This window comes from Vulpes lagopus, chromosome 5 (genome assembly GCF_018345385.1).
Source record: "Vulpes lagopus strain Blue_001 chromosome 5, ASM1834538v1, whole genome shotgun sequence".
In the NCBI taxonomy this organism is placed as follows: Eukaryota; Metazoa; Chordata; class Mammalia; order Carnivora; family Canidae; genus Vulpes; species Vulpes lagopus.
The window spans coordinates 34,664,659-34,689,110 of NC_054828.1; the positions used below are offsets into that span (position 1 = coordinate 34,664,659).

General features: G+C 41.9%; 1 protein-coding gene across 2 annotated transcripts in view; it reads right to left on the minus strand.

Annotated features, from left to right (window-relative positions):
- Positions 1–243: 243 nt before the first annotated feature.
- The window catches only part of FSHR (follicle stimulating hormone receptor), a 166,327-nt gene continuing 142,118 nt past the window's right edge, over positions 244–24,452 (minus strand). The window contains exons 5-10 of one of the 2 annotated variants that reach the window (XM_041756706.1): positions 24,318–24,389; positions 23,048–23,125; positions 18,192–18,260; positions 18,006–18,080; positions 5,810–5,995; positions 244–1,465 (exon numbers count right to left, since the gene is read on the minus strand). In XM_041756706.1, coding sequence (XP_041612640.1) covers positions 244–1,465; positions 5,810–5,995; positions 18,006–18,080; positions 18,192–18,260; positions 23,048–23,125; positions 24,318–24,389 — 1,702 coding nt within the window. The remainder of the gene's footprint in view (positions 1,466–5,809; positions 5,996–18,005; positions 18,081–18,191; positions 18,261–23,047; positions 23,126–24,317; positions 24,390–24,452) is intronic. The other variant, XM_041756707.1, reaches the window with a different exon arrangement.

The following is a 24,452-nucleotide window of genomic DNA, read 5'->3' on the forward strand; positions in this document are numbered from 1 at the left end:
ACGTTATAAAGCATAAAACACAGGTAATGTAGTATTATTTTAATTATGAATGTTGTTACTACTTGAGCTTCCTAATTGATCACATGGAGTAATAGTTCCTGAGCAATTTGCCTTTTAGGTGTACCAGGGAGATTAAATTGGATGAAGAATATAGAAGTACTCTGTCAGCTATGCCATAGCATATACTTCAAAGGTAAGACTTCAATTATCATTCAACACTGAGCTACATTTGCACATAATGTTTTAATTCTGGGCTAAATGGCTTAGAGGGACAAGCGTATAATTGGTAACCCTGGGAGCTGGAGGGCAGTGGCCATTTCTCAGATGGGAGTTGTGGGCAGTGGATAAAGTTTCTGTCCTATAAGTCTGAGCCTGGATTTCATAGCAGCCAAACTTGCTCAGCAAGATGAAGAAATCCCTGCGGAAGTTCTTAGTGAAGATGGCATAGAGGAAGGGGTTGGCACAGGAATTGATGGGATAGAACAGGACCAGGAGGATCTTTGACTTGGACACAGTGATGAGGGGCACCTTGAGGGAGGCAGAGATGGCAAAGAAGGAGATGGGTGCCATGCAGAGGAAGTCTGTGAAGATGAGCATGGCCATGCGCTTGGCAATCTTGGTATCACTAGAGGAGGACACGATGTTGGGGTTTCTCACTGTGAGGTAGATGTGAGCATAGCAGCCACAGATGACCACAAAGGCTAGGACATTGAGCACAAGGAGGGACATAACATATAGTTGTGACACGGGGCTGTCAATATCCATGGGCAGACAGATGCTCACCTTCATGTAGCTGCTGATGCCGAAGATGGGAAAGAGCGCAACTGCAAAAGCAAAGATCCAGCCGAGCAGCATGACCCCGGCAGCGTGGCGGAGCTGCACTTTGCACTCTAGCTGCATGGCATGGGTGATGGTGTGCCATCTTTCCAGTGTTATGGCTGTCAGAGTATAGACTGAGAGCTCACTGGCAAATACTGTGAAAAAGCCAGCAGCATCACAGCCTGCTCCAGTTTGCCAGTCAATGGCATAGTTGTGGTACTGGCTTTTGGTGTAGATATCAACTGATGCTATGAGCAGCAGGTAGATTCCAATGCAGAGATCGGCAAAGGCCAGGTTGCACATAAGGAACCGGGGGACTGTGAGTTTGTATTGGCTGGTAATCAGGATCACCAACACAATGATATTCCCTGTGATGGCCAGGATGCTAATAAACCATATCAAGACTCTGAGAATATCATGCCCCATGATATCTTCACATGGATTGAATGCATCTGGCTTAGGGGAGCAAGTCACATCAACCACTTCATTGCATAAGTCATAGTCAAATTCACTGTACATGTCAAATCCTTTGGCGTAACTGGATTCCTCGTCTTCTGCCAAAGAGATTCTCTGACCCCTAGCCTGAGTCATATCCTCAATTTCTCGTCTTAAAATAGATTTGTTGCAAATCGGATGAAGCTCAGAGCTAGAAAAATACAAAAAAAGGAACAGAATCAGCATCCTGGGTCCGGAATGGCAAATACATCACTGTTTCTGCCCAGGGTAGAAATGATGGGGTTTCTTCCTGAAATTTTTTTTTTCTCTTCTCAGTCTGTCTGCCCTTGAGGCTAAGCTCAAGGGTTAATGGTGCTTACTGTAAATGAACAGAATGACATGTGTATATATTCCTAGAGTTGAATGGCCCACTGGGGAAACCATCTGGCCACAACCTGAATGTGGGAGGAAGGCGCCTGGGACTAGCTACGCTTTGCTGTTAAGTGCAAATAATTTACAGACCTTATATCTACTCCACCCTTTGCCTTTCCCTTTTCTATTCAGCTATCTGTTAATATGCCTGAGTAGGATATAATGCTATTCCTCTACTCTCTACTCCACTTGCTGGAAGATCTGGACTGTTTTCTAACTGAAATGAGAACTTACTTGCTGCTTTTATCTACATGAAGCAGAGAAGCAGAGTCTATGGTCAGTTCCCAGCCAGGGCCTCTCATACAGGTGGGATATCTGCTGATTAGCCCAAAAGGTTCCTCAGGATCCCCTTCTCTATTAGCTTACTTGCCAGGAGCCACACTAGGCCTCAGGTATATGTTGGCCTACAAGGTAAATCTGGATTTTGCATATTAAATAGTTACCTAGTGAGTGCTGAGAGAGCAAACATAGGAATGCAAGGAAGAGTCTAATTCATTCTCAGATTATAACTCATTCCCTGGGGGGAGCTTGGTCTTCTTGGGGTCACTTTCCTATCTTGGTTTTTCCTTTAAACTCAAATGTACAAGAGGCCTAGTCAACAGAATAGAGGTATTTTTGGAAGGGATTTGAACAAAAGCCAAATGACAAATCTTCTACCCATATGGATGGTTAGTGCTTGTAAAGACAGGGGGTAATAGTTCTGTTTTGAAGCAAAGGCTAGAGGAAAAGAGATGTTTTACACTGAGTCTCTTCTGGATGGAAAAAGTTTCACATAAACACAAACTTTCTCCCACTCTCCCTTCCTGAGAACCAAACCCACAGCAATGTTAAGTGACTTTTTATTTCTCTCAAACCCTAACATGATCTCATATAAGTAGGGAAATGAGTGTTAAATCCTTCAAAGAATTCCCCCTCCATAAGGAGAGAGTAGTTGGGGGAGTAGAGGAGGTAAAGTTTGCATTTGATACTGAAGGAGGGATCCTGGTTAAGTGTTACGACATAAGCGGACTAAACTTTTCCCCATCAACCTCTATGAGAAAAGCCCAGGGAGTGTGCTTTCCTTTCTTTATTCCCTTCTGGGAAGTGAATTGAATTGCCAGGAAGTCATTGTCTCTTGGCCAAAGGGTCTCTCTTTCTCTTTTTTAATCCTGGTGATGCCAAAGATAGGAAAGGATTTAATCCTGGATAATGTGTCATCTTTCATTTTAGGGATTGGTTGGGCTTCTCATATCACTCACAGGTTGCATTAAAGGAGCAAAACAATAGTGTACATGTAATTGAAAAAGCCAGAAAAATCTTTTGGTTTTTGTCCAAGATCTTACCAGAAAAGTGAGGCAAAGCTCAGAGATGGGCCCAGGGAGGACAGGACAATCACTGTGGTCCTTCATCTAACTTGTGACTCCTGAACCCTGTCACTGGATTAGTAGCAGCCCAATTGAAAGAATAGAAAGTAAGTAATCTGGTGCCTACAGATGACAATTCCGTTCAGTAAACTAGATCTGACTTAATCATCTAGAGATCGCTTCACTTCCTGGGGCTTAGTTGGCTTCTGTGAAGATTCTTAATGTTGATAATGCCGCTAACATATTTTAAATATTGATGCTTCCCTTTCCTGAAACAGAAATGACCCAACCACATGAATATAGAAAAGGTAAACAATGTATGTCTCTTAGAAAAGGATAGAAACAAAAATAGAAATGAGGGACAGTAGTCTTGCTTCTGCAATACTTTAGCAAATAATAAGCATCATAAAGAGTTGGGAATTCTTGAACCCAGATAAACCAATGAACGGATTCTTAGGATGTGTGTAGTAGAATGGCCCAGAGGCTGGGCTTTGGAAACGAAGCAGAAGGTTTGGATCTAAGTTTGGTTGGTGTTGGTCAAGTTATTTACTGTCTCTGAGCCTCTGTTTTTGCTTCTGTGAGGAGGGAATAAAAATACTATTGCCTTTGTGAGAATTATATGAGATAAAGTTGGGAAATATCATGGGGCCAGGCAGTGAGAACTCGGTGAATATGAGTAATACCAAGAAGATGACAGTGGTTACTTACTGAGTTTATGCTGGGGTCCAGGCCCTGAGTGGGTACTTAGATGTATATGCCACAGTGCACCAATTTAAAATCTAGTTGTAAAGGAAAGGCCTAAATAAAACTGGCATCACAAAATGAGCAAAATAACATTACAAGTTGAGGGTAGAACTCTCACAAAGAGCTATATGGTTCAAGGACAAATAAGGTGTGTTAATAAGGTCTTTTGGTGAAAGAAAGTCCAGGAGGGCTGTTGACCAAAACCTCACAGTCACAAGGACCTAACATTTACATCTTGGGCATTGTTGCCAAATGAGGATTGGAAGGACAATTGCATCATACAACTTTAAACTTGAATCTCATTACTAAACCACATCTACTAGGGTATACAATGAAATGACATCATTAAAAAAATCTTGTAGTTATCTCACGAATATCATAACTATTTTGTGTTTGTGAGTTTGTTAAATATAAAAACTCAATGCTCACTGCAATTTTTGTTACTCTGTTTTGGCATCTCTTCCTAGGAAAGGGTTAGACCTCTCCTTTGCTGTACCAGACAGGCCCTGATGGTAAATTACAATAGGGACCTAGCAAGGATGAGAGCCAGGTGGTCTGGGGGCAATCAAGGAAGGCTTCAAGTCATGGGACAATGTTAGACACACCTGGAAATTTCTGGTTAGGGGGAACCCTGAAGCTGCCTCTATGTAACTAGAGGGTGGCAAGACCAGAGGAATCTGAGCAATGCAGGTAGGTAACATATTCCTGTAGTGTGTTAGCACTGGGCCAGACAGCATATAACATGCAGTTCTTACAATGATCTTGACAACCTCGGAGATTGGTCCTGAAGGGCATTGAGTTCCAGGGTTTTCTTTGGTAAATTGGTATCTTTCTTGCCCTGGCTGGAATAACTTGTCTGGAATATAAAAGAGGCAAACCTTGCTCTTCCACCTTGTAATCATCAGGAAGAAATTCCTGGGCCCTTGAGCTAATGTGTGAGAAGTGTCCGATTCTGGATTGTTTCTCACTGATACATGGTATTTCTGAAAAGTAGCCCCTTGTCTGCAAATGTTTGGAATGGGTGTGAGTGTGGGCTTCTAATTACTTTGAAAACATTTTAGGTATATACTATTCTTTGTTTTGTTTTTATCTTGCTTTTGAGCAGGGGCTAAGTCTACATGGGCGGGTGAATGTGTGTGAAGGTTGTTCAATAGAAGAGACTGTAACATACAGTGAAATGACACAGGGAAGCTCTATGAGTGCTGTGGTGCTATACAAGAGTGCGGCAAGGCATCATCTGAGTGTGAGTGAGTGGTATGGACTGTGTTAGTGAGCTCAGGGGAGGGTGCAGGCTTTGAGAACTCCTCCTACCCAGTGCATTCTACATGCCCTGGATCCTTTAAATGTCTGAAACATTGATATGCAATCTCCAAAAGAGTCCATCTCCACTTTCTCTCCAGATCCTCTCTGATTACCTCATCTTTTTTTACCAGTTGCCTCCTGGGTTTTGTCTCTGTCTGGATTACCCTCTTTTCTGGGCTTCTTCAAATTTGACCAGCCTTGAAAGCCAAAGTGAACAGATGTCCCAATCTGAGTCCTCCCTGTGAGGTGCTAAGATCCAAAGATGGATTAAGGAGTCTTGGAGGGGTTGGGATGTATTGTGTATGTGCGCATCAGTGTCTGGCAGGGCGTTTATGCTTCTCCCCTCCAAAGTTGACTTGTATGGTCCCTGGAACATGTATAGGTGGCAGAGTGTGGGACTTGAAAAATAAATCCATAAGAAAAAAGGGGAAAATACTCATTAAGTATCAGCTATGAGTCAGGCACTATACTTGGTGTTTTTCATGTTGCCTCATTTAATATTTGGAAGATTATCTACCATTGTGGGTAGCCCTCTGCTGTGAGCCCATTTCAAGAAAATTGGAAACCCTTCACAATACTGAAGTTTTGATTTAGAATATGCCTATGGGCTTTTGTCAGGGAGGTCTCTGTAAGTGGATTCACTTCAGGCCACAGATAAATAGAAGTTGCACACCAAGTTCTACATTGGAAAAATTCCCAAGCGGGGCTCAAGGGATGGACATAGGAAGACTCACATTTGCCGTCTCCAGTTTGCAAAGGCACAGCAATGGCTAGGGTAGGTGAGGCTGGCCTCCATGAGGGCGACAAACTTCTCCAGATTGGGAAGCTTTTTCAAGTTGTATGTTGACCTGGCCCGGAACTTCTTGAGATTTTCTAAGCCATAGCTAGGCAGGGAATGGATCCTGGTTCTTGAAATGTCTCTAGAAGTATAAAATGTAAATATAACTTGATTATTATGGACCTAAAATTTTCTGCTTGATTAGCAGGCAAAATGGCAGACACAGTAGTGAGATTCTTACATGGGCGAGGAGGGAGATACCAGTTGATCCAACATACCTCAGTCAGATCAATATGTAGCTACCAGGACATTTGGTTTCCTGGAGGCCTGGCTATTGTGTTTGAATAGGAGGATGTAGATAACAGGCCTCTCAAGATACCTGGATATACTCTCATCCTGCCTGACCTGGGGCTTAACTTTAGCCATCTCTCCTTCTATGGTCTGTCTTGAAATAGGTATCCACTAATTTACATAGGCTCAAGAGATTAAAGCCATTTCCTCCCCACCATAAAGTCAGCTATAAAAATATTTGTGATGAGCTGGTGTAGAACCTGTGGCCAAATTTTAGAGAAGTAAGAAGGAAAAGCACCATAAGGGGAAGAAGAATCTGGTAGGCAGTAGAGGCACCCTTGGTACAAAGTCAAAGGTGATAGAGAGTGGTGGTAACGACAGCCAGACTAGCCCGTGTATGTACCCTGTTCCCCTACCTATTAGATTTGTGACCTTGGTAAAGTACTGTCATTTCTCCGTGTCTGTTTCCTCAGCCATTAAATAGGAATGGTAATAATCGTAGCTACCCCAGAGGGCTGTTGGGACAACTAAATGATTTAAAAGTACACAAGAAACCTCCCGGCCAATGGACAGCACTTAATGACTGGCAGCAATTCTCAGTAAACTTCTCTGTCTCTCGTACATAGTTATTCTTGCTTTGTAGGAGTCTCTGCCTGAGCAAAGCAGAGGGGATCTACATGAAGGGCCCCCTAAAGTGGACAATTTAATCAGGTCCATATCCCTGGAGGGCTCTGAAGTCCTATTCTTTCTGGCAACTGCACCAGTGACATTGGGTACTTTCTGGCAGCATGACTGACAGCTGTAACTCCCAAAACAACCAAGACTAGCCAGTGGGAGGAAGGAGCTTTAAATGGTACCAGCTTAGACCTGTTGGGGCCAGCAGGTTAGTGAAGGAGTGCTTCTGATGGGGTGGTGGTAGCAAGTGATGACCAGGTTGGACTCATCTCAGGACCCTTGGATATACATGGCAAAGTAGAATCTTTTAATGTCTGCATTTCTTATAAGTCAAAGCATTGGGTACTCAGAGCAATGAAACTTGGGTGTATGAAAATATTTTTGCTATGCCATATGTTCTCACAGTCTGGTGAAAATTACATTCTCCAAACCTTGTTGTCATTGCATCATTCATTTGCTTTCTCAAAAATCCTTAATACTTCCTGTTATCCAATGAAACCCACCCCTATCGCTTCTCGGCCTTTTGGCTAAGATCAAGCGAAACTCACCCCTAACTGCTTCTCTATTTGTCACCTCCATTTCCCAATTAAACATAAAATAATGACACCAGTACCTGCTACTGACAGCTATTTTCTCATAATCCAATCTGATTTCTTCCCAACCCCTAGAGAAATACTCACCAAGGTCCTATCTTCATTCTAAGCTTCTCGATTTCTGTTATGTTTTACATGTAAAACATTCATTCTTCCTTGATGAGACTTTTTCATGGCATCACATTCTATTTAATTTTTTCTGACATCTTCTTTGACCTGTATTTTGTTATTCTTTCTCCTCTATCTTTCCTTTAAATATTGGAGTTTCTCCAACCTTAAGTCACTTCTGACTGTATATAATTTTCTCAGGTGATCTTACCCACGTCCTTGGTTTCAGATACCAGAGATAGGCTGATGGCTTCTGAATATATATCCCAGCTCAGATCCTACTTCTGAACCCCAGGCCCAGATAATCAGTTGTCCATCAGACCCCGCTATTTTGATGACTTTCAGGTATTAAAACTGAATTTACTACCTTCTATGTGGGTATGTTCCTCCTTTTGTTTTTCCCATGTCAGCAAATGACTCCTCCATTTCCCCCTGTCGTTCAAGATGGAAATTGGAAGAAGTCCTTGATTCCTCCCTCTGCCTCAGTTGGACATTGGGTTTTTTTTGTCTTCTTAGGCCTGACTTTACATCTGTTTCAAATCAAATTACTCTTCCACCGCTTTAGTTTAAGTCACCTAGACAAAGTCAATATTCTCATAACTATTCTTGTGACCATGGCATTCCTCAGGGTTCTCCAGGGAAATAGAACCAATAGGATATAAAGAGATAGATTTGTTATGAGAATTGCCTCATGGGATTATGGAGACTGAGAAATTCTGTGACATGCCATCTGTAAGCCGGAGAATTCAGAAAGCTGGTGGTATAATTGAGTCCAAGTCCAAAGGCCTATGAACAGGGAGGCCACTGGTCTAAGTCCCAGTGTGGAAAGCCTCAAGAACCAGGAACTCCAATGTCTGATGGCCAGAGAAGATAGATTTTCCAGCTTCAGATGAAAGCAAGTGAATGTCTTTTCTCTGCCTTTTTGTTGTTTTGGGGCCCTCAACTGATTGAATGATGCCCACCCACATTGGGGAATGAGATCTTCCTTTAGTTCGTCTACTGATTCAAATGCTAATCTCTTCTGGAAACAGTCTCATAGGTAGATCCAGAAATGTTTGGGTACCTTGCTGTCTGGGCATCCCAAATCCCAGTCAAGTTGACAAATAAAAAAAAACATCACAACCATCTCTCTCTCTCTCCTTCTCTCTCCAATGTAATTTTTACACTGCAGATTGGCATTTTTACAAAATTATAACCGAATCAAATTGTGGCTTCCTGCTTAAAACTCTTCAATGATTGCCCTGGATGTGCTGTGTGGATCATTTGTCCGGTTTCTCTAACATCCGATCTGTGCCCTTCTCTATGCTCTGCACTGCAGGAGGGGTGGCCTCCACAGTTTCCATTTCCTAGATACCACCTTGTCAGTCAGCTTTCAGTTGGGTTCAGCAAATGAAACTGGTGGGAGACTGGAGGGTAAGAGGAGGAGTAAAAGTTAAGGTATTTCTCATCTGTCCTCCACAGTTTATCTAATGACTCCAACTGTCACTAGATCTGCTGAGGATCCAGCTTCTACTCAATTGGTCCTCAAGTCCTAGATTTAGGACTTGGTTGGTTACCTACCAATGCTCATCCCTGGACTGCTTATCCTCTGCTTGATATTTGCACAAATTTACATTTGAGAGGTAGTGGAGGTAATGGTTACCTTTATGTAATACCTATATATATTTCACTTAATCCTTTCCTTGTTAGTTCCAACAGATTTGGTAAACTTGGCATCTGTCATTCAAATACTTCTGTGTGCTTACTGATTTTTCTTTTTAAATATTTTATTTATTTATTCAGGAGAGACACAGACAGAGAGAGAGGCAGAGACACGGGCAGAGGGAGAAGCAAGCTCCATGCAGGGAGCCCGACTCAGGACTCGATCCTGGGTCTCTAGGATTATACCCTGGGCTGAAGGTGGCGCTAAACCGCTGGACCACCCGGGCTGCCCTGCTTACTTATTTTTTGCTTGCTTATTCTATCACTACTGAGAGAAGTGCATTAAAATCTCCAACTATGTTTCTGGGCTTGTATACTACTACTTTTAGTTTTGTCAGTTTTGTTATACATATTCATATATATGAAAAATTCTAGGTACATACAAATTGAGCAGTTTAAAATTTTCCTGGTGATTTGCATTATATCTAGTAATATTTGTCTCCTAACGCTTTGGATGCTGCTGCTTCACAGGTTTCCTCCCTGACCACCAACTGTTGGAGTATCTGTGAGCTCAGGGCCTAGACTTCTTTCCTCTGTTTTCACTTAATCTGTAGGTTTATTCATCTAGTCTTACAGCTTAAACACCATTTTCTGTTGATGGATCACTTATATTTATCCCTAGACTATCCTTCTCTCCCAAACTGCAGGTTCTTAAATTCAGCTGCCTCCTTAAAATCTCTATTTAGATGTCTAATGGGAAGGCCAAACTTTGGATATTAAAAATCAGACACCTGATTGTCCCCCTAAACCTGCTCCACTTGGCACTTTTCCAGTTGTTAATGTAAAAACTTGAAAGGCATGTCTGGCCCCTCTCATACTTCGTATGCAAACCCTCAGCAGAGTATCTTGTCTTTATTTTCCACATATGTCTGGAACTTAACTTCTCACAACATTCATTGCTATCACCATGGGGTAAAAGGTGTGGTGTTCCAAGGTGTCTTTTCTAGTTACTTCCTAAGCATTACAATTTTCAGAGCTGGGGTTCCTGGAAATAAGAGTCTGATCCAAGAGCCTTTGTCCCTTTGCTAAGTCTTCATTCTCTACTGCTCAATGATCCAGCTGTCGTGGCCTGTTCTCCACTTACACTTCCCATTGTTCCAGAGCTTCTCAACATTCTTTTCTGCCCTAGAAAATCTCTTCTAATTTCTGTCTTCACACAATTGCTACACTGACCATTTCTGCTACTGACACTCACTCTGGTCTCTGTGTCCGATTTCTTGTTTCAACTGGCTTTTCTCCCCCCAACCCCCTCACATGTGAAAGGAAGCAGACTACTCATTTTGTCTAAAACAGTTCAAGGCTCCATCTGAGGAATGAGATGAAGGCATAAAAAAAGTCCTTCAGGAACAATTTAAGCCAGGGCAATCATTACCTGCCATGAACATTTTTCATATTTTTAAAAGCAAGCAATATAAAACAGAGGACTATTTTTTCTAGTTACATTCCCCCCTTGAGTTCAGAATATAAAAAATTCACATTAAATTAAGATTTCTAAAAATAAACAAATTTTTATATCCCATGCTGTGCTCTCTTCTTATCTCAGAGACTGTGGTAGATTAAAGATGACTGCAAATTCTTTACACTCTTCCCATCCAGGGTCTACTTGCCTTCCCTTGAATTCAGGCTGCACTGTGATGTCTTTGGACTATAATAGAGTATGATGAAAGTGTTGCTTTACCAGCTCTGGACCTTGACTTTAAGAGCTCTGACAGCTTCTATATTGGTCTCACAGAGCCCTAAGCTGCCATGAAAGAACTCTGAATGCCCTGAGACAGCCATGCTGGGAAAAGTCTGAGCTGTGTGTAGGGGTCCCAGGGGATGAGACGATCTATGTGTGTGCGTGCGTGTGTGTGTGTGTGTGTGTGTGTGTGTGTAGGAAGGGAGGGAGAGAGACAGAAATGAGCACAAATACACAGGGCATGTGAGTGAAGGGGACCACTTGGACATAGATCCCCAGTCACCTGAGCTGACATCATATGGATCAGTGACAAGCCACCCACATTTCTGAAACAAGATTATGAACAAAATGGAATGGTTGTTTTGAGCCACTAAGTTTATTTTTTTTATTTTTTTAACTTTATTTAAGTAATCTCCAAACCCAACATGGAGCTCAAACCCACAACCACAAGATCAAGAGTCATATATGCTCCTCCAACTGAGGCAGCCAGGCACCTTGCATAACAAACTTTAAATCCATTAAAGAACAATTCTTGATTTCCCCTCTCCTAGCCCCTGGCAACCACAATTCTATTCTCTGTTTCTGTAAACTGGACTATTTTAGATCCTTCATATAAATGGCATCATGCACTGTTTGTCTTTCTGTGATTGAGCCACTAAGTTTTAGGACAGTTTTTATGCCATAATAGAGATCCCAGACTCCCACTGAAGTCTCTGTGATTCTATCCATCATTTTTTCCTTGACTGCCATTAAGAGTGCAATAGCATAATATATTCTGTATATTTTATGCCTTTCTCACCACTTACTTTGTTTTACATACTAGCTCTTGGTATTTGCATTTTATTTTCTCTTTGATGGAAGAGGGCTCCTTGCATTCTCAGCAGTGCCTTTCAGGTAGTAAGCACCCAGAAAATTGTTGCTTTGTTTGGAGAGACTCTGGGGAGTGACACTAAACAAGGGTGAGAAAGGAAAAGCTAGGTCACCCTGGCCAACTGTGATGTCCCCTGACTTCTGGCTGTTTCAAAGAATCTCCCACCTTGTGCTATCTCTTCCATTGTTTTGTATTGCTTGACTCTTCATGTATGTTTATTTTGTCCGCTCAGATTTCAGATGCTCTGAGAGCTGGGATTATTTAAGATACTTTTGGTATTACACATTGTATCTAGCACAGGGCTGGGCTCAGGAAATCTATTTTGTAGATAGTGGTCTGTGGAGCAGAGATGCCTCATTACCAGAATCCTAGTAGGAATGAGAGGCCAGAGCAAGTCTTACTGGAGAGTCATGCTAAAGGGAGAAGCATGCAAGGCAGACTGAGAGAGGAACTCTGGTTTTCAAGGTTGTTCAGCAAAACAGTGCTTCTGCAGCCGGCTATTACATGTGACTGAGAGTATCAAAGGCACCAAGGGAGGGAGCAACCTTGTTGCTAAGTTTACAAGGAGATGGACACGTATGACAGAAGCAGGGGAGTAATATGTTGGGTGGATTGACCTGAATGCCTGGGGGTTAGATTGGGAAGGCTGCCTGGGAAGCTTTGGTGCCTTTCCTCCTGCTACTGTTGCGGAGCTAGCTTGTAGTGCAGATTCCTCCTTCTACAGCTACAAAATACATGAGCTGTTGTCATTAGCTAGAACTAGGTGGCTTCGCAGCTGTGAGGCTAAGGCATCTTGTCAGAGTCCTGGGATCCAGATCTTCTGTTGGTGGATGTTGAAAGGAGGGAGTGGTTGGTGGGAGAGAAATGTAGAGTCACTCACATTTCGGTAAAGCCAGTCTTCAGCAAAGTGGTTCCTGGGTGACAGGTAAGTAAAAGTCTTTATTAGAAGGCTTTACTTAGAGCTTGCTGGATACTTGCTGGAGTGAGTAAACCTGGGACCTGTCAACACTTCCAAGTTTGGGACTGGCAGGAAAATGTTTCTTTGGTACCTCCATGGATTAAGAAAAAACCAGAGAAATTTCTATCAGCAGGGACAAAGATAAGTGGATAGTGTTGAGTGTGGGTTGAGCCTTTACAAATATTCCCACTTTTGCTGTCTGTTCCCCTAAAATTCTCTCTGTCTCTACCTTTTTTCACTGGCTATGATCTTTCTGCACGGACTGGAAACCTAATGTTTGATTTCAATTTCTTCATAAAAGCACTTTTTCTACTTAGGATGCAAATACCTGGGAAGGAGGGATTGAAGTGTGGAGGTAACAAAGTAAGTCTTGAGAACCTTGAGCCTGGCACATAGTAGGTGCCTATAAATCCTTGTTAAGTGCCTTGGAAGGAGAAAGGATTGTAAGTAGGAAGGGAATGAAGTGACTATTGCAGGAAGTCAGGCATAAGCACTCTCTTCCCCACATACTGTCACTTCATCTGTTAAAGTCACTGTATCACATGACAAAGATTTATTGGGCATCTACTCTGTTATTATAGCCGCCTCAGGAAAATTTCTGCAGAGCATGTTGTTCTGGGCAGTAACATTTGTCCCTCGACCAGAATGATACTTGAGGGCAGGCACTGTTTACTTCTAAATCTCTCCATCCCTTACACCTAGCATAGTACCAGATACATAGTAGGTGCTCAATCGACATCTACTAAATGTAGGACATGTACGACCCAATATGCTCAGTGGATAGCTGAGAAGGTTTATTACTGATGTGGTTCTGGGGCTAGTGGGCTGGACAAGTGGGGAGGGCTAGTTGTGAGCTGGTGTTTTTAATCCTTCTCTTTCAGGCTGGTCTAATAACTTTCTTTTTTTTTTTTTTTTAAAGATGTCACTTTGGTTAACATTTCAGCACATGCTATATTTGGCAGTAACTGGTTTTGAGAATTTAAGTCCTGAAAATACTAACAGGAGACATACTGGGATGATGGCTGGCACTAAAGAGATTTGGTCATCCTAAATTGTTTCAACATTGTTAGGGTTCCTGGTTTTGAGACAGAAAGCAAAAAGGAGACAGCTGTCAGTAATAAGACACTGAGTCAGGAGAGGCAGGAGTTAAATTGCACTCTGTGCCCCATTTAATAAAGTATGTTATAGCCAGTGCCACAAATTTGATTTGAACAATTTCTATTTTTCCAGCAAAGATGTTATTACAGGTCAATCATTTCCATAAGTGAGAGCACATTTCTGGTGTATAGTACACTGACAGATGGCTAGAAGACCTCTCTTTCATGATCCCAGGCGGAATAAAAAGGCAATTTACTATCTATAGGACTGTGGGTACACTGGTAATGGAAGAGAATCATTCTTATACAAATAACTCCGTGTTTGAATCTGAACTATCAAATGAATCTGAGCTATAGCCAAATCAATTTGATAAACCATCAGAATATGATTGTACTGGCTCCAGCCTGCAAAGGCAATGCATTAAATTTTCCCCACAGGAAACAGTTACCCAAGGAAACAGCAATTGCTTGATTGCTTAAAACACACACACACACACACACACACACGCCACAAAACTTGAGTGAATTCAGAATATCAGGTGAAAACTTAAGACGGCCACTGATGTTCAAGGTCGACTCCTGAGGGGGAAATGGATATGCTAGGCTTCGCCTCTGAAACTTAGTGGAGTGTGTGTATGTGTGTGTGTGTGCACGTGTGTACATGCCCCTGGCTTTGTCCACATCTATTTCTCTTTGTAGTGGAACATCTCACTCTTGTACCCTCAGGTGTTCAGTGATTTCCTGTTTTTCACTCAACTAAAAATTTTTGCCTTCAGTAAAGGAGTTATTGGTTTGGGTTCCCTTCCTTTAACTCTCTTGGAATCCTTTGCATGCATCTCCTAGGGGACAAAGGACTGAATCTATTGGGAAAGCAGGTTCACCATAGTCAGCTTGTGAGGAGATATTCTGGAGACAGGGTGAAGCTTCCCGATTCCCAGCACTGGCTTCTGGAGCAGTAACATCAGCTTTACCTGGCAAGTTATTAGAGATGCAGGTTCTCAGGCTCACTCTTGACCTGGTGAATCAAACTCTGGGGGTGGGGATCTGCATTCCAGGGTTTTATAAGCATGCTAGTGATTATGATGCATGATCAAACTTAGAACCACTCACAGCTGAGCTGCTTATGGCTGAGCTCTACTCTGGAATTGTCTTCTCTTGACGTATCCAAGATTTGCCTCCTCCCCAGGGAGGAGCTTGCAGCTCATGATTATTGATGAAGAAGACTGGCCAAGTGCCTTTACTTAATTTGGTAAAACTTTGAAGGGCCATTGTAATTTCACAGCTCCCATGGAATTAGCTGAGGCTTCTGTTTCAAATCCATTGCAGTTTGACTTCCCTCTTAGTCTGATGGTATTCCCAGCAAGTACTTCCCACATACTCCACTAGCACTCCCCAGTAAGCCTCCTGCATGCAAACATCCATATCACAGTCTTATTTGGGGGAATGGAACCCTGACTCAAGGCACCATCAAAGCCCTTGCCTGAGCAGCTAGCTACTGTGCACTAAGTGGTTTGCCCAATTTGTACTCCTCCTACTCATTAACCTGTAGCATCTGGGGTGGGATAGTTCTCTGCACACACCAAAATCAGCAGCTCTCAGGTCAGTATTTGGCTGGGGTTGGCACCTCAGGTTGTAGAAGTAAGAAATGGAATAGACCATAGAATCCAAGTTCAGCAAGCAGAGACTTGTAAAGACATCTGCATACTAACCTGAAAGCCCCAGAAAGGGAGGTTTGATGTTAAGGTGATCAATCCTCTTGCCCCTAAAGGGAGAGGAAGAAGGCTAGCACATATTTTAAAAGTTATAGGCTAAGCTTTTGGCTAAGATCATGCACATACATGTATCCTCATGCATTGGGCTGAAAAGACGTGGGCAAGTATTATCACTCTCTACCCTTTTAAGTCATGGCAAGTGCTTCATAATTTCTTTAGTTTTTCTGTAAATGCTATTCACTTCATTCTGGCCAGATATGTTACTTTGGTAAAAGGTTTGAAAAATGCACCTGTTACTTGAGGACTGTTTGTGGAGCTGCTTGTGAAGGTGACATCCGTCTTCCTGCTGGCATTTGTGGCAGGACTGGCTGGGGGATTCATGTCCAAGTTCTCCATTAGACACTCAGATGAGACACATGGTGCAGTGCCGCAGCCTGGGGCCTGCTTATGTACCTGTAGGAGATCTTCTTCTGTGCTCTGTGTACTTATTTACTGGTGTTCTGGGAGTCTGGTGCTCACAATTATTTTCCCTTTCTGTTTGAGTTCACAGCCAATTGTATAAGTTCTTGACATTTGATTAGACATATTTATGTGCTTTAGACAACATGATGTGGTGGGAGTACATGGAACGTAAGGCAGAAGACCTAGTTTCTGGTCCGGACTTTGCCACTTACAGTTCCAGTCTGATGTTCAGCAGGTCATTTTAAATTTCTAGCTCTGGTTTCCTGGATAAGGAGCTAGACTCATCAAATGCAGTCTAATTCAAATGTTCTTTGTATCAGGGTGATTAAGGTGCTATGATTTAATAGTACATCTGGCACAGGTAATATATGAAAACGTATCCCATCATAGGAACATTCAAGATCCTTAGGACTTTCAGGTAAAGGAAATTGATAAACTGCTATTGTGGTGGTCAAAGACATCAACAGCATTGTTTGTTTCTTCCCCCAATACTTGAAGATGAGGAAACATTAAGCATTAGACATTCTATTATGCCTGAGAACTACTTGGTACTTCATCATGACTTACTAGTTTAAGGTTTATATTTAATTATTGTCTGACTCCCTTAGGAGAATATAAGCTTCCTGTGAGGAGACCAAGGCTTAGAGAGGCAAAGGAATGGTTTAAAACCAAGATAGTCTGCTCTGGCCTCTCTACTTTGATCACATTGACATTTCCTTCTCTTGCATGTATTGGCCATCTCAAGGAAGGTATGCTAAAATAACCACTGAACTTTTCAAAGAGGCAAAATCCTACATATGGGTCAAATACATACTCTATCATCAATAATAACCATTTGTGGAGTTTCTCATCTACTGGACACGGTCTTGTTCTAGAGATACATTAGGTTTCAGCCTGAAGGAGAATACAAACTTTTGGGTGAAAAGGAGAAAGTGATGTTGACAGATGGGAGGGAAGGAGAGAAGTAACCACATTTGGGAGCCTATGTTGACTGCCAAATAGGACGTGCAAGGCTAGTGGCTCTCAAATGCCTAAATTGACCTTGGGCAGGCCATAGAAAGATCATTTAGTAAAACTTCAGATTTTTTTTTCATATGTTTATTTCTTTGCTCACTATTTCTTCTTGCATCTGACGTCTTACTTTTTGGTTCCTTCCTTCCTGCAGTACATTCATCAGTAGATGGGGAGTACATCTTGTTGAGAGCCCAAGAAAACACATTTTAAAAGAGTCGGAGATTGGGGTCCCTGCCACCAATCTAAAGGCTGCAGAGTTCAAGGGAAGAAGAATCACTGTTGGCTGTTGCCACACAGGGAAGAGGTGGCAGCAGGAATGACGCTAGTGGAAGGGCAGGGGCCCATGAAAAGAGAGTCTCTATCTCTTAGAGGGAGAGATAGAGATGAGGAAGCAGCACCAGGAGAAGAGGTGGTGCTGTGGGGCACCGCATGGAACCCAAAAGATCTGGATTGAGGCAAAAGGGATCCAAAAATAGTTGTGTGTGTATATCTTTCAGAGGAAGAAACTCCTGGACATTGAAGATGAGGAAGGAGAACTATGCTTTCCCTTCCAGGGAAGAAATGTATAGTGGCTAAGAGCTTGTGCTCTGAGTCAGACTAATCTAGTGTTAAGTGTAGGCTTCAAAATTTGCATGACCTTGGGTGAGTTAGTTAACCCCTCCCATGAAAGTCAGTTTTTCCTTCTCTAAAATGGGAACAATAGCTCCTACCACGGAGGTTTTATAAGGATTACATTTGAAAGTGAATCTTAAGCTTTTAAAACACTGTCTGGGGCTTGATAAGTGCTCATCAAACATTAGTTGCTGTTATATTATTGTAAGTCAGAGTGTAGGTGAGCCCAAAATTTTCCCTCTAAGTCTTTGTAGATGACACAAATAAAAATTGACCTTAATTGTCAGCCCTATATGGGAAGCTTCTCTGAATTAGAGAAAGTTGACTTCTAACTTGTATATGTTAATCTCCAGCACATGGAAACAGGGGAAGCTACTTACAGAATGACTGGTCCAGAGGCTCCGTGGAAAACATCATTAGGCAATTCTTCCAAATTATTGTTATCACTTAGATTCCTGGGGATGGAGTTGAAGAGAGAAGAAGGGAAACACAAAGCCACATAGATGTTACTGTTGTAAGAGCCATTTCCCTCTAAATGGCCTGGAAGAAGAGACAGGGCTACTTACAGCTCATCTAGTTGGGTTCCGTTGAATGCGCAGTTGTGTATTTCTTGAATGCCGTTCTTATTCAGCCATCTGAAATAAAAGGCCCATTAAAAAACCAATAATGTAAGATGCAAACAATACAGGGGTTTCATAATTGGAAGCACTGGGGCAAGGTCAGACATTGCAGGTTATTGGCATAAATAAAATGCCACCCGTAAGGCTCAGGGACAGGAGTCGGAGGGAGACTGATTTATCACTGTATAACCTCGTGTGATGTTTGAAGTTGGCGTTACATGCATGTGTTACCTATTCAGAGAAGAAAAAAAATTAATTTAGAAAAGACCTACTTAGACCTAGCACCTGGCTCCTGTAAGGTCTTCGCACACATCATTAGTGTGCAGAGATGGTGCCATGGGGGGTGGGGGTGGGTTATGACAAAGATCTTTCCCATCCTGAAAGACTGAAATCATACAATTATTGGACAAGTGTTTATAAGACAAAGGACATTCTGTATCCCCTTTCTGTAAGGCCTTAAGCCTCTCACCCATGCTTACCCGTAGCAGCAGGCCTGACTGTCATCAAAAAGTGATCTAATTAAGCTGTCAGACAACCTGAACATCTCCTGTGACCCGCAGGGACATGGTTATTGGAGGTTTGTGGAGGTGGCTCTGGGTTAAGCCAGAAAGGAAGAGAAATCAATTACAAAGACTCTGGGCTGTGGCAGGGCGCAGTAGTGTGAGTGGGAACAGGAGGGGGCTCTGTGGCTGATGGGGGCTGGATGTGGAACAGTCAGCCTGATTGTGCAAAGGACAGTGAACAGGTTTGCCTGGGTAGGGGAGCCCAAGGACACCTTGGGCCGACAGCTCTGCACTGCTGTGCTCCTGGGTGGATCTGAAAACAAAAATGAAATCTAAGGTCGGGAGAGCTTAGCCTGAAGAGCCTTTGACCACCTGCTCTTGATTTGCTGTCAGGTTCTTTTCCCTGTCAGGCTCAGTGGGTTTACAAATAACAGTGTTTGAAAAGCTGACCCAGAGAGTCTCCTGCACATTCAGGACTCTATTTCCCAGCTTGCAATGGGTAGGTAGAAACACAATCACAGGATGTCAGCCGTATGTTTTTTTTCTTCTTCCTGAGAACCTGTTCACATAAAGCAATTCAGACAGGAACAAGGTAAATCTTTTTAAAACATTAGCAACCAGTTGGTGGGTTCTGATGGCCAGGAAGTGGCCACGCACCCCTGCATCGCACCTGCTTTGCAACTACCTGCTTGGAACCCCGCTGTCTAGCCTGCTGACAGCTTTGTCAGCCTTTGCCTGGTAGTAAGTTGCTGCAACAGCTGCTCCTAACCTGTGGGATGTAGATCACTGGGATTTTCAATCAAACACAGGGATCAGAAAGCTTTTCCTGTAAAGGGCCAGGTAGGACATCTTAGGTTTTGTGGGCCAAGAGGCAAAATGGAGAAAACTACATGGGTATTTTATATAGGTACTTATAAAACAATGTTGACAAATGTTTTGACCAAACTTAAAATACAATAATAGAGTACAAGTTTTCTCTCTTTTTTTGGTAATAGAGGCTTACTGAAAAGAATGGATTTTTTTTTCTTTTTTTGGGGGGTAGGATGCCATGTTGCTTAATTTAGGTTCATTGTTAGTGTTCCCCATCATCAAAATGTTCATTTGTAAAAAACAGTATTAGTTCATAGGCTTGATTTAGCTGACCCTTCATCTAACACAATGGGTATGTAAATCCATGTGGGCTCCACCTGTGTTTCTGTAGAGGAGGTAGTTTTCTCTGTGCATATATTGCCTACAAATAGAGGTTACTATGATTAAATATTATACAGGTGAATTTAAAAGAATTACTGTGTTCGGAGTAGCCTTTGTCTCTATGGATTTTTCTCAATCAATAGATGCCATCATATGGTGAGGGCATAGAAGTTTTTGAAGTCAACAATGGATCATTACACAAAAAAAATGATGTCCAGAACTCTGGCCCTGGGGTTGATATTAAACTGTGGCACTCAAACCACTGACAAAGAGAAGCTGACATTTATTAAGTATACTCTTAGCCTCTTAAGAGACGTAGCGCTGGTTTTAAAACCTGATTGTTCATGACGATGACATCCACCATGATGATAAGGGCAACCTGGGCAAAGCATCAGCTAAAGGATCATGGTTTTCTTTAATCTTTAAGTGTTTGTGGCCTCAGAGGAGGCTCAGGAGGCTTTGAAGCAGTGAGGGTACTGGGGGAACCACCCTATTAAAGCTCACTGGGGCAGGCAAGAAAGATGGAAGCCAATTGAGGAAAGGAGGAAATGCTCATGGAGTGAGCCTCTCCTATGTTTGGGATGTGGTGGGAACTGATATACATGGAAATTAATTTTTTTTTCTGAATTGAGGAAATTCTTTTGGCCATAGCTAGATGTTTTCCCCATTTAGACTCTGTAGTTGAAGGGCAGGGGTAGGAAAGGGCTCAGAGACCTCAACATGGTGTACTTTTTTATTGCTCATTTTCTTTTGAGTTACTTTTCAAGTATCTGATAATCCATTGTTATTGGGCTATTTAAAAAAGTGTGTGTGTGCATGTATATACATGTAAATGTCTGTATATATATGCTAAGTGTATTTTTAAAACGGGAATTCATGATTTTGAAAAATGTCAGTGCACGGAAAACTTCATCAGTCCTCAGTGCCATCTAGCCATGCTTCTTTTTTCTGAGCATTCTTGGATGTCCCTAGTGGGAGAAAGTTCCCCTGTATCCAGATGTTGCCCTCAAACTAAGACCAACTGAAGTCTTAAACTGTGTTAAGTATGAATTTTCCATTTCTATTTTCTATGGATTAAAGGCCATCTGAGGTCAAGAAAAATAGATTTTGTTCTCACAAAAGTGAATTTATCCTTTAGAGATGTGTCTGAGAAGTCCTGCTCTTAAGAAAGCTCTCCTCTCTGGGAGAGTATCTTCTGAATTCTGGAGAGCCACATTCTGAGCAGAAGTCAGGGAAGGGAAGCCATGATCTACATATTTCTTTTGTCGATCTGGCTTTGTGAGACTCTGTCTTAAGTTCTTATTTCCTCAGGTTCTTTGCCTACACTTGGGGAGAGGTAAGACCTTTTTAGGTCAGGATCCTTGCCTTTTGTCTTATGTTCTGGACAAAAAGAATGTCAAAATAGAAAACTGAGAATATTAGCCTACTCCCACTTGATGATATATTTTTATAAAATATTTTGTTAATACATTTGCCACATGATAACATTGAGTAACTTTGAATCGCTATTTTAAAAGCTGTTTAGAGCAAGATTTAAAGAAGCACAGATATCCAGGTATAACTGATGACATTTATCACTAGTCTCCTCCATCACGTAGCCTGGCAATCCGTTCACGTTATTTGTGCTCTAACCCCGCCAGGCTGATGTTACTCAGGTACTCCCTATTTCCCCCAGACTCCTTCTATCACTCTTCCTCCTTTCTTTTAATGTTCAGGGCCTTGATTGTTTCCCTTGCTTGCCCTTTTCCTGACTACATCCTACTGACCTATGAAAGCCCCATCTTAGACCTCCAGTCTTGGCTACCTTTCCCTCCTTTAACTCTTCCTTCAACACTCACAACACAGGCCAGTCAGAGTAAATTATTCCTTCTTCACTCTTAGGATAATTGCTTTTATTGTGCGCACTTTTCATTCCGTTTATATTTTAACTCATTTCTTTTGCTTTCCCTTTCTCTCACATTTCCCATGCCCCATCGACTCTTTCCAATACACATGCACATAAATTCTGAATATTATGTGTATTAAGTGGAAGGGTTAGGTATTACTCAGTTAAAATTTTTGTGCTAATACTGTGTACTCTGAATACATGCCTTTGATGTTTAAATTTTTTCCTTCATACTTGCAATTCCTCTGCTGGTCTCTTTGAAACCTTTCCTATTGTTCTTTCTAATTAATTTACATCAAATACTGTGCTTAGCTTTAATCTTCAACATGTCCTCATCTCTCTACTGTTTCTCCCCCTGACTTCTTTTTTGTACTGCTGGGTAGTCTCTGAATGGTGTGACTGCTTTGGAAAGGGAAATTCTTCTTTGGCTGGAACTTACCTTTTGTACATAATGACATGTTATAAACACACACATTGGTACATATTTAAAGAGTGCAGGAGTTTGTTAAGTGGAAGAATAAAATGCTATCCTTACAGATGCACTGGCAGTTACCAGTTTCCCAAATGCTATCCTGTTTATCTAACTTCCATGGACCCCACAGACACCTGGGTACCCCCAAGCCCTCTATTTCCTGGCCATCTTGGGATGGCCGACTTGGGATGTGTCAACTGCCACGCAGGCCACCAGCACACAGGATTACAAAATAGTCCGTTAATAAGCACAGAGTGCATTTAAAAACATTCCCCAAACCCAAGCTTATTAAAAAACGTGATTTTTCCAAGAAAAGGAGAAGTCATCTCACACCCAGCAAGGGGGTGAGTAGGAGCTGTTAGGCATGGATATGAGGGGAATATCTTCTGAATTCAGCCTCCTTCTTGGTCTTTTTCTTTGGGCAACAAAAGCCTTGCCAGGCAATAACTAGCTTTATTGATGCGTGAGTTATTCTGTCCTTCAGAACAGATGTTGCATCACAGGAGACCATCATTCAAAGAGCAATTTTAAATACTTGAATCGCACCACAGAATCATAAATTATTAACATGACTCCATGTTGTGATTCTGAAATGTAAAGATGGGAAATGAGAGAAAAAATACTGAAGCGGAGAGAAATTTAAATGGTGAAATGCCAAAGTCACCCAAACACAAAAGGAGCATCCTGTTATGAGAAAGATGATTAAATGAGAAACCAAATGTTACTCCACTGGAGTTTTTTCTTTACTTACAAAATCATACTTTCAAAACTCAGCCCCATGAAAGAATTTCTTTCAACCGTGTGGATGTTTATATTATCTTGAATGTCTCTAGAAGAAAGTACAGACATATTAGGTATTTATGCCAGCTCCACACATGTGACCTTCCCACATTTAGTTTCCTGGGCACGGTGTGGTCTTTAGCTGAGGCAGCGTTTAAACAGTTATTGTTCTGAAAGATGATGAATTCAAAGTTAGGAAAACAAATGACATAATTTATCTTCAGTATATCAGTTCCTAAAAATGAAATTGCAGACAATTTCTTACATTCTCTTGTCTCTGAACATTTTATCTAATTTCACCATGTTAAGGTTCTGATAGAGAACCTTATTAATCCTTGCCTGTTCAATATGACAAAGCTGCTAAAGTTGACCTTTCACCTCCACACTGGACTTCATTCACCATATTTGGGGCTTCAGCTTCCTCCCATCTCAATCCCCTTCTCACAGACGATTTACTCCTGTTCCCACCCCATGAGTCACAAAAAGTTGTATCATGGATTTTTCTCGTCCGGAATGGAGGGATGGAGAAAGTCTCATTTATTTCGTTGTGTCCCTCATCCTCCCATCAAGCTTCCCTGCTGGGTCACACTTAACAAGTACACTGTAGGTAGAAGTAGTAAACTGACTGGAACAACTTGAGAAATGTTGAGAGCTTCTTTTTCTCTCTGTTTCTCTCTCCCTTTTCTTCCCCCATTTCCTTAGCTCCTTATACCCCTTCCCTACTATTTCCTCTTGGGTCTGTTCAGATTCTTAGAATTTCACTATTGGAAGTAAACTTGGCACTACACATTGCCTTTTTCCCTCCTCTTTGAAAATACAGATGTCTCGAAAAAAAGGCAAATAGATTATCTTGCTAATCTTGCTAACAGTGTGAATTTGTCAGCTGGTTTCTTTATGTCTAGGGTAGTATGAGCATTCAGGAGAGAAGAGGTGAGGGGTAAGACTGGAGTGAAAGGAGGTAATTGTAGGGGGAAGTTATGTAAAGCACTTAGTGAAGAAAGGAGAGACCTTGATTTGCTTCAAGCTGGCTCTGTTGATGATGGTCTTATTGAGGAGACTGCTGACTGTCTCCAAACTGAGCTTAGCTGGCCTTCAGGTAAAACTAAACATGCTTCCTGTTTGCCATCCTACCTCTGCTCACTCAAAGAGACATATTTGGAGGATCTAGACTAAACAATGGATATTATAGGCCATTGAGCAAGAGATCTACTGAGTAAGTCAACACTCAAGGAAAAACTTACAGTAGAACCTTTTGAAGAGATTGAATCTTGTGAACAGCTGGCAAGTGCTTAATACCTGTGTTGGATATTAACCTAGAGAGGGAGACAAAATGAGAATGAGGGAAAGATGAACCTGGTGATCTTAACAGTTGCTAT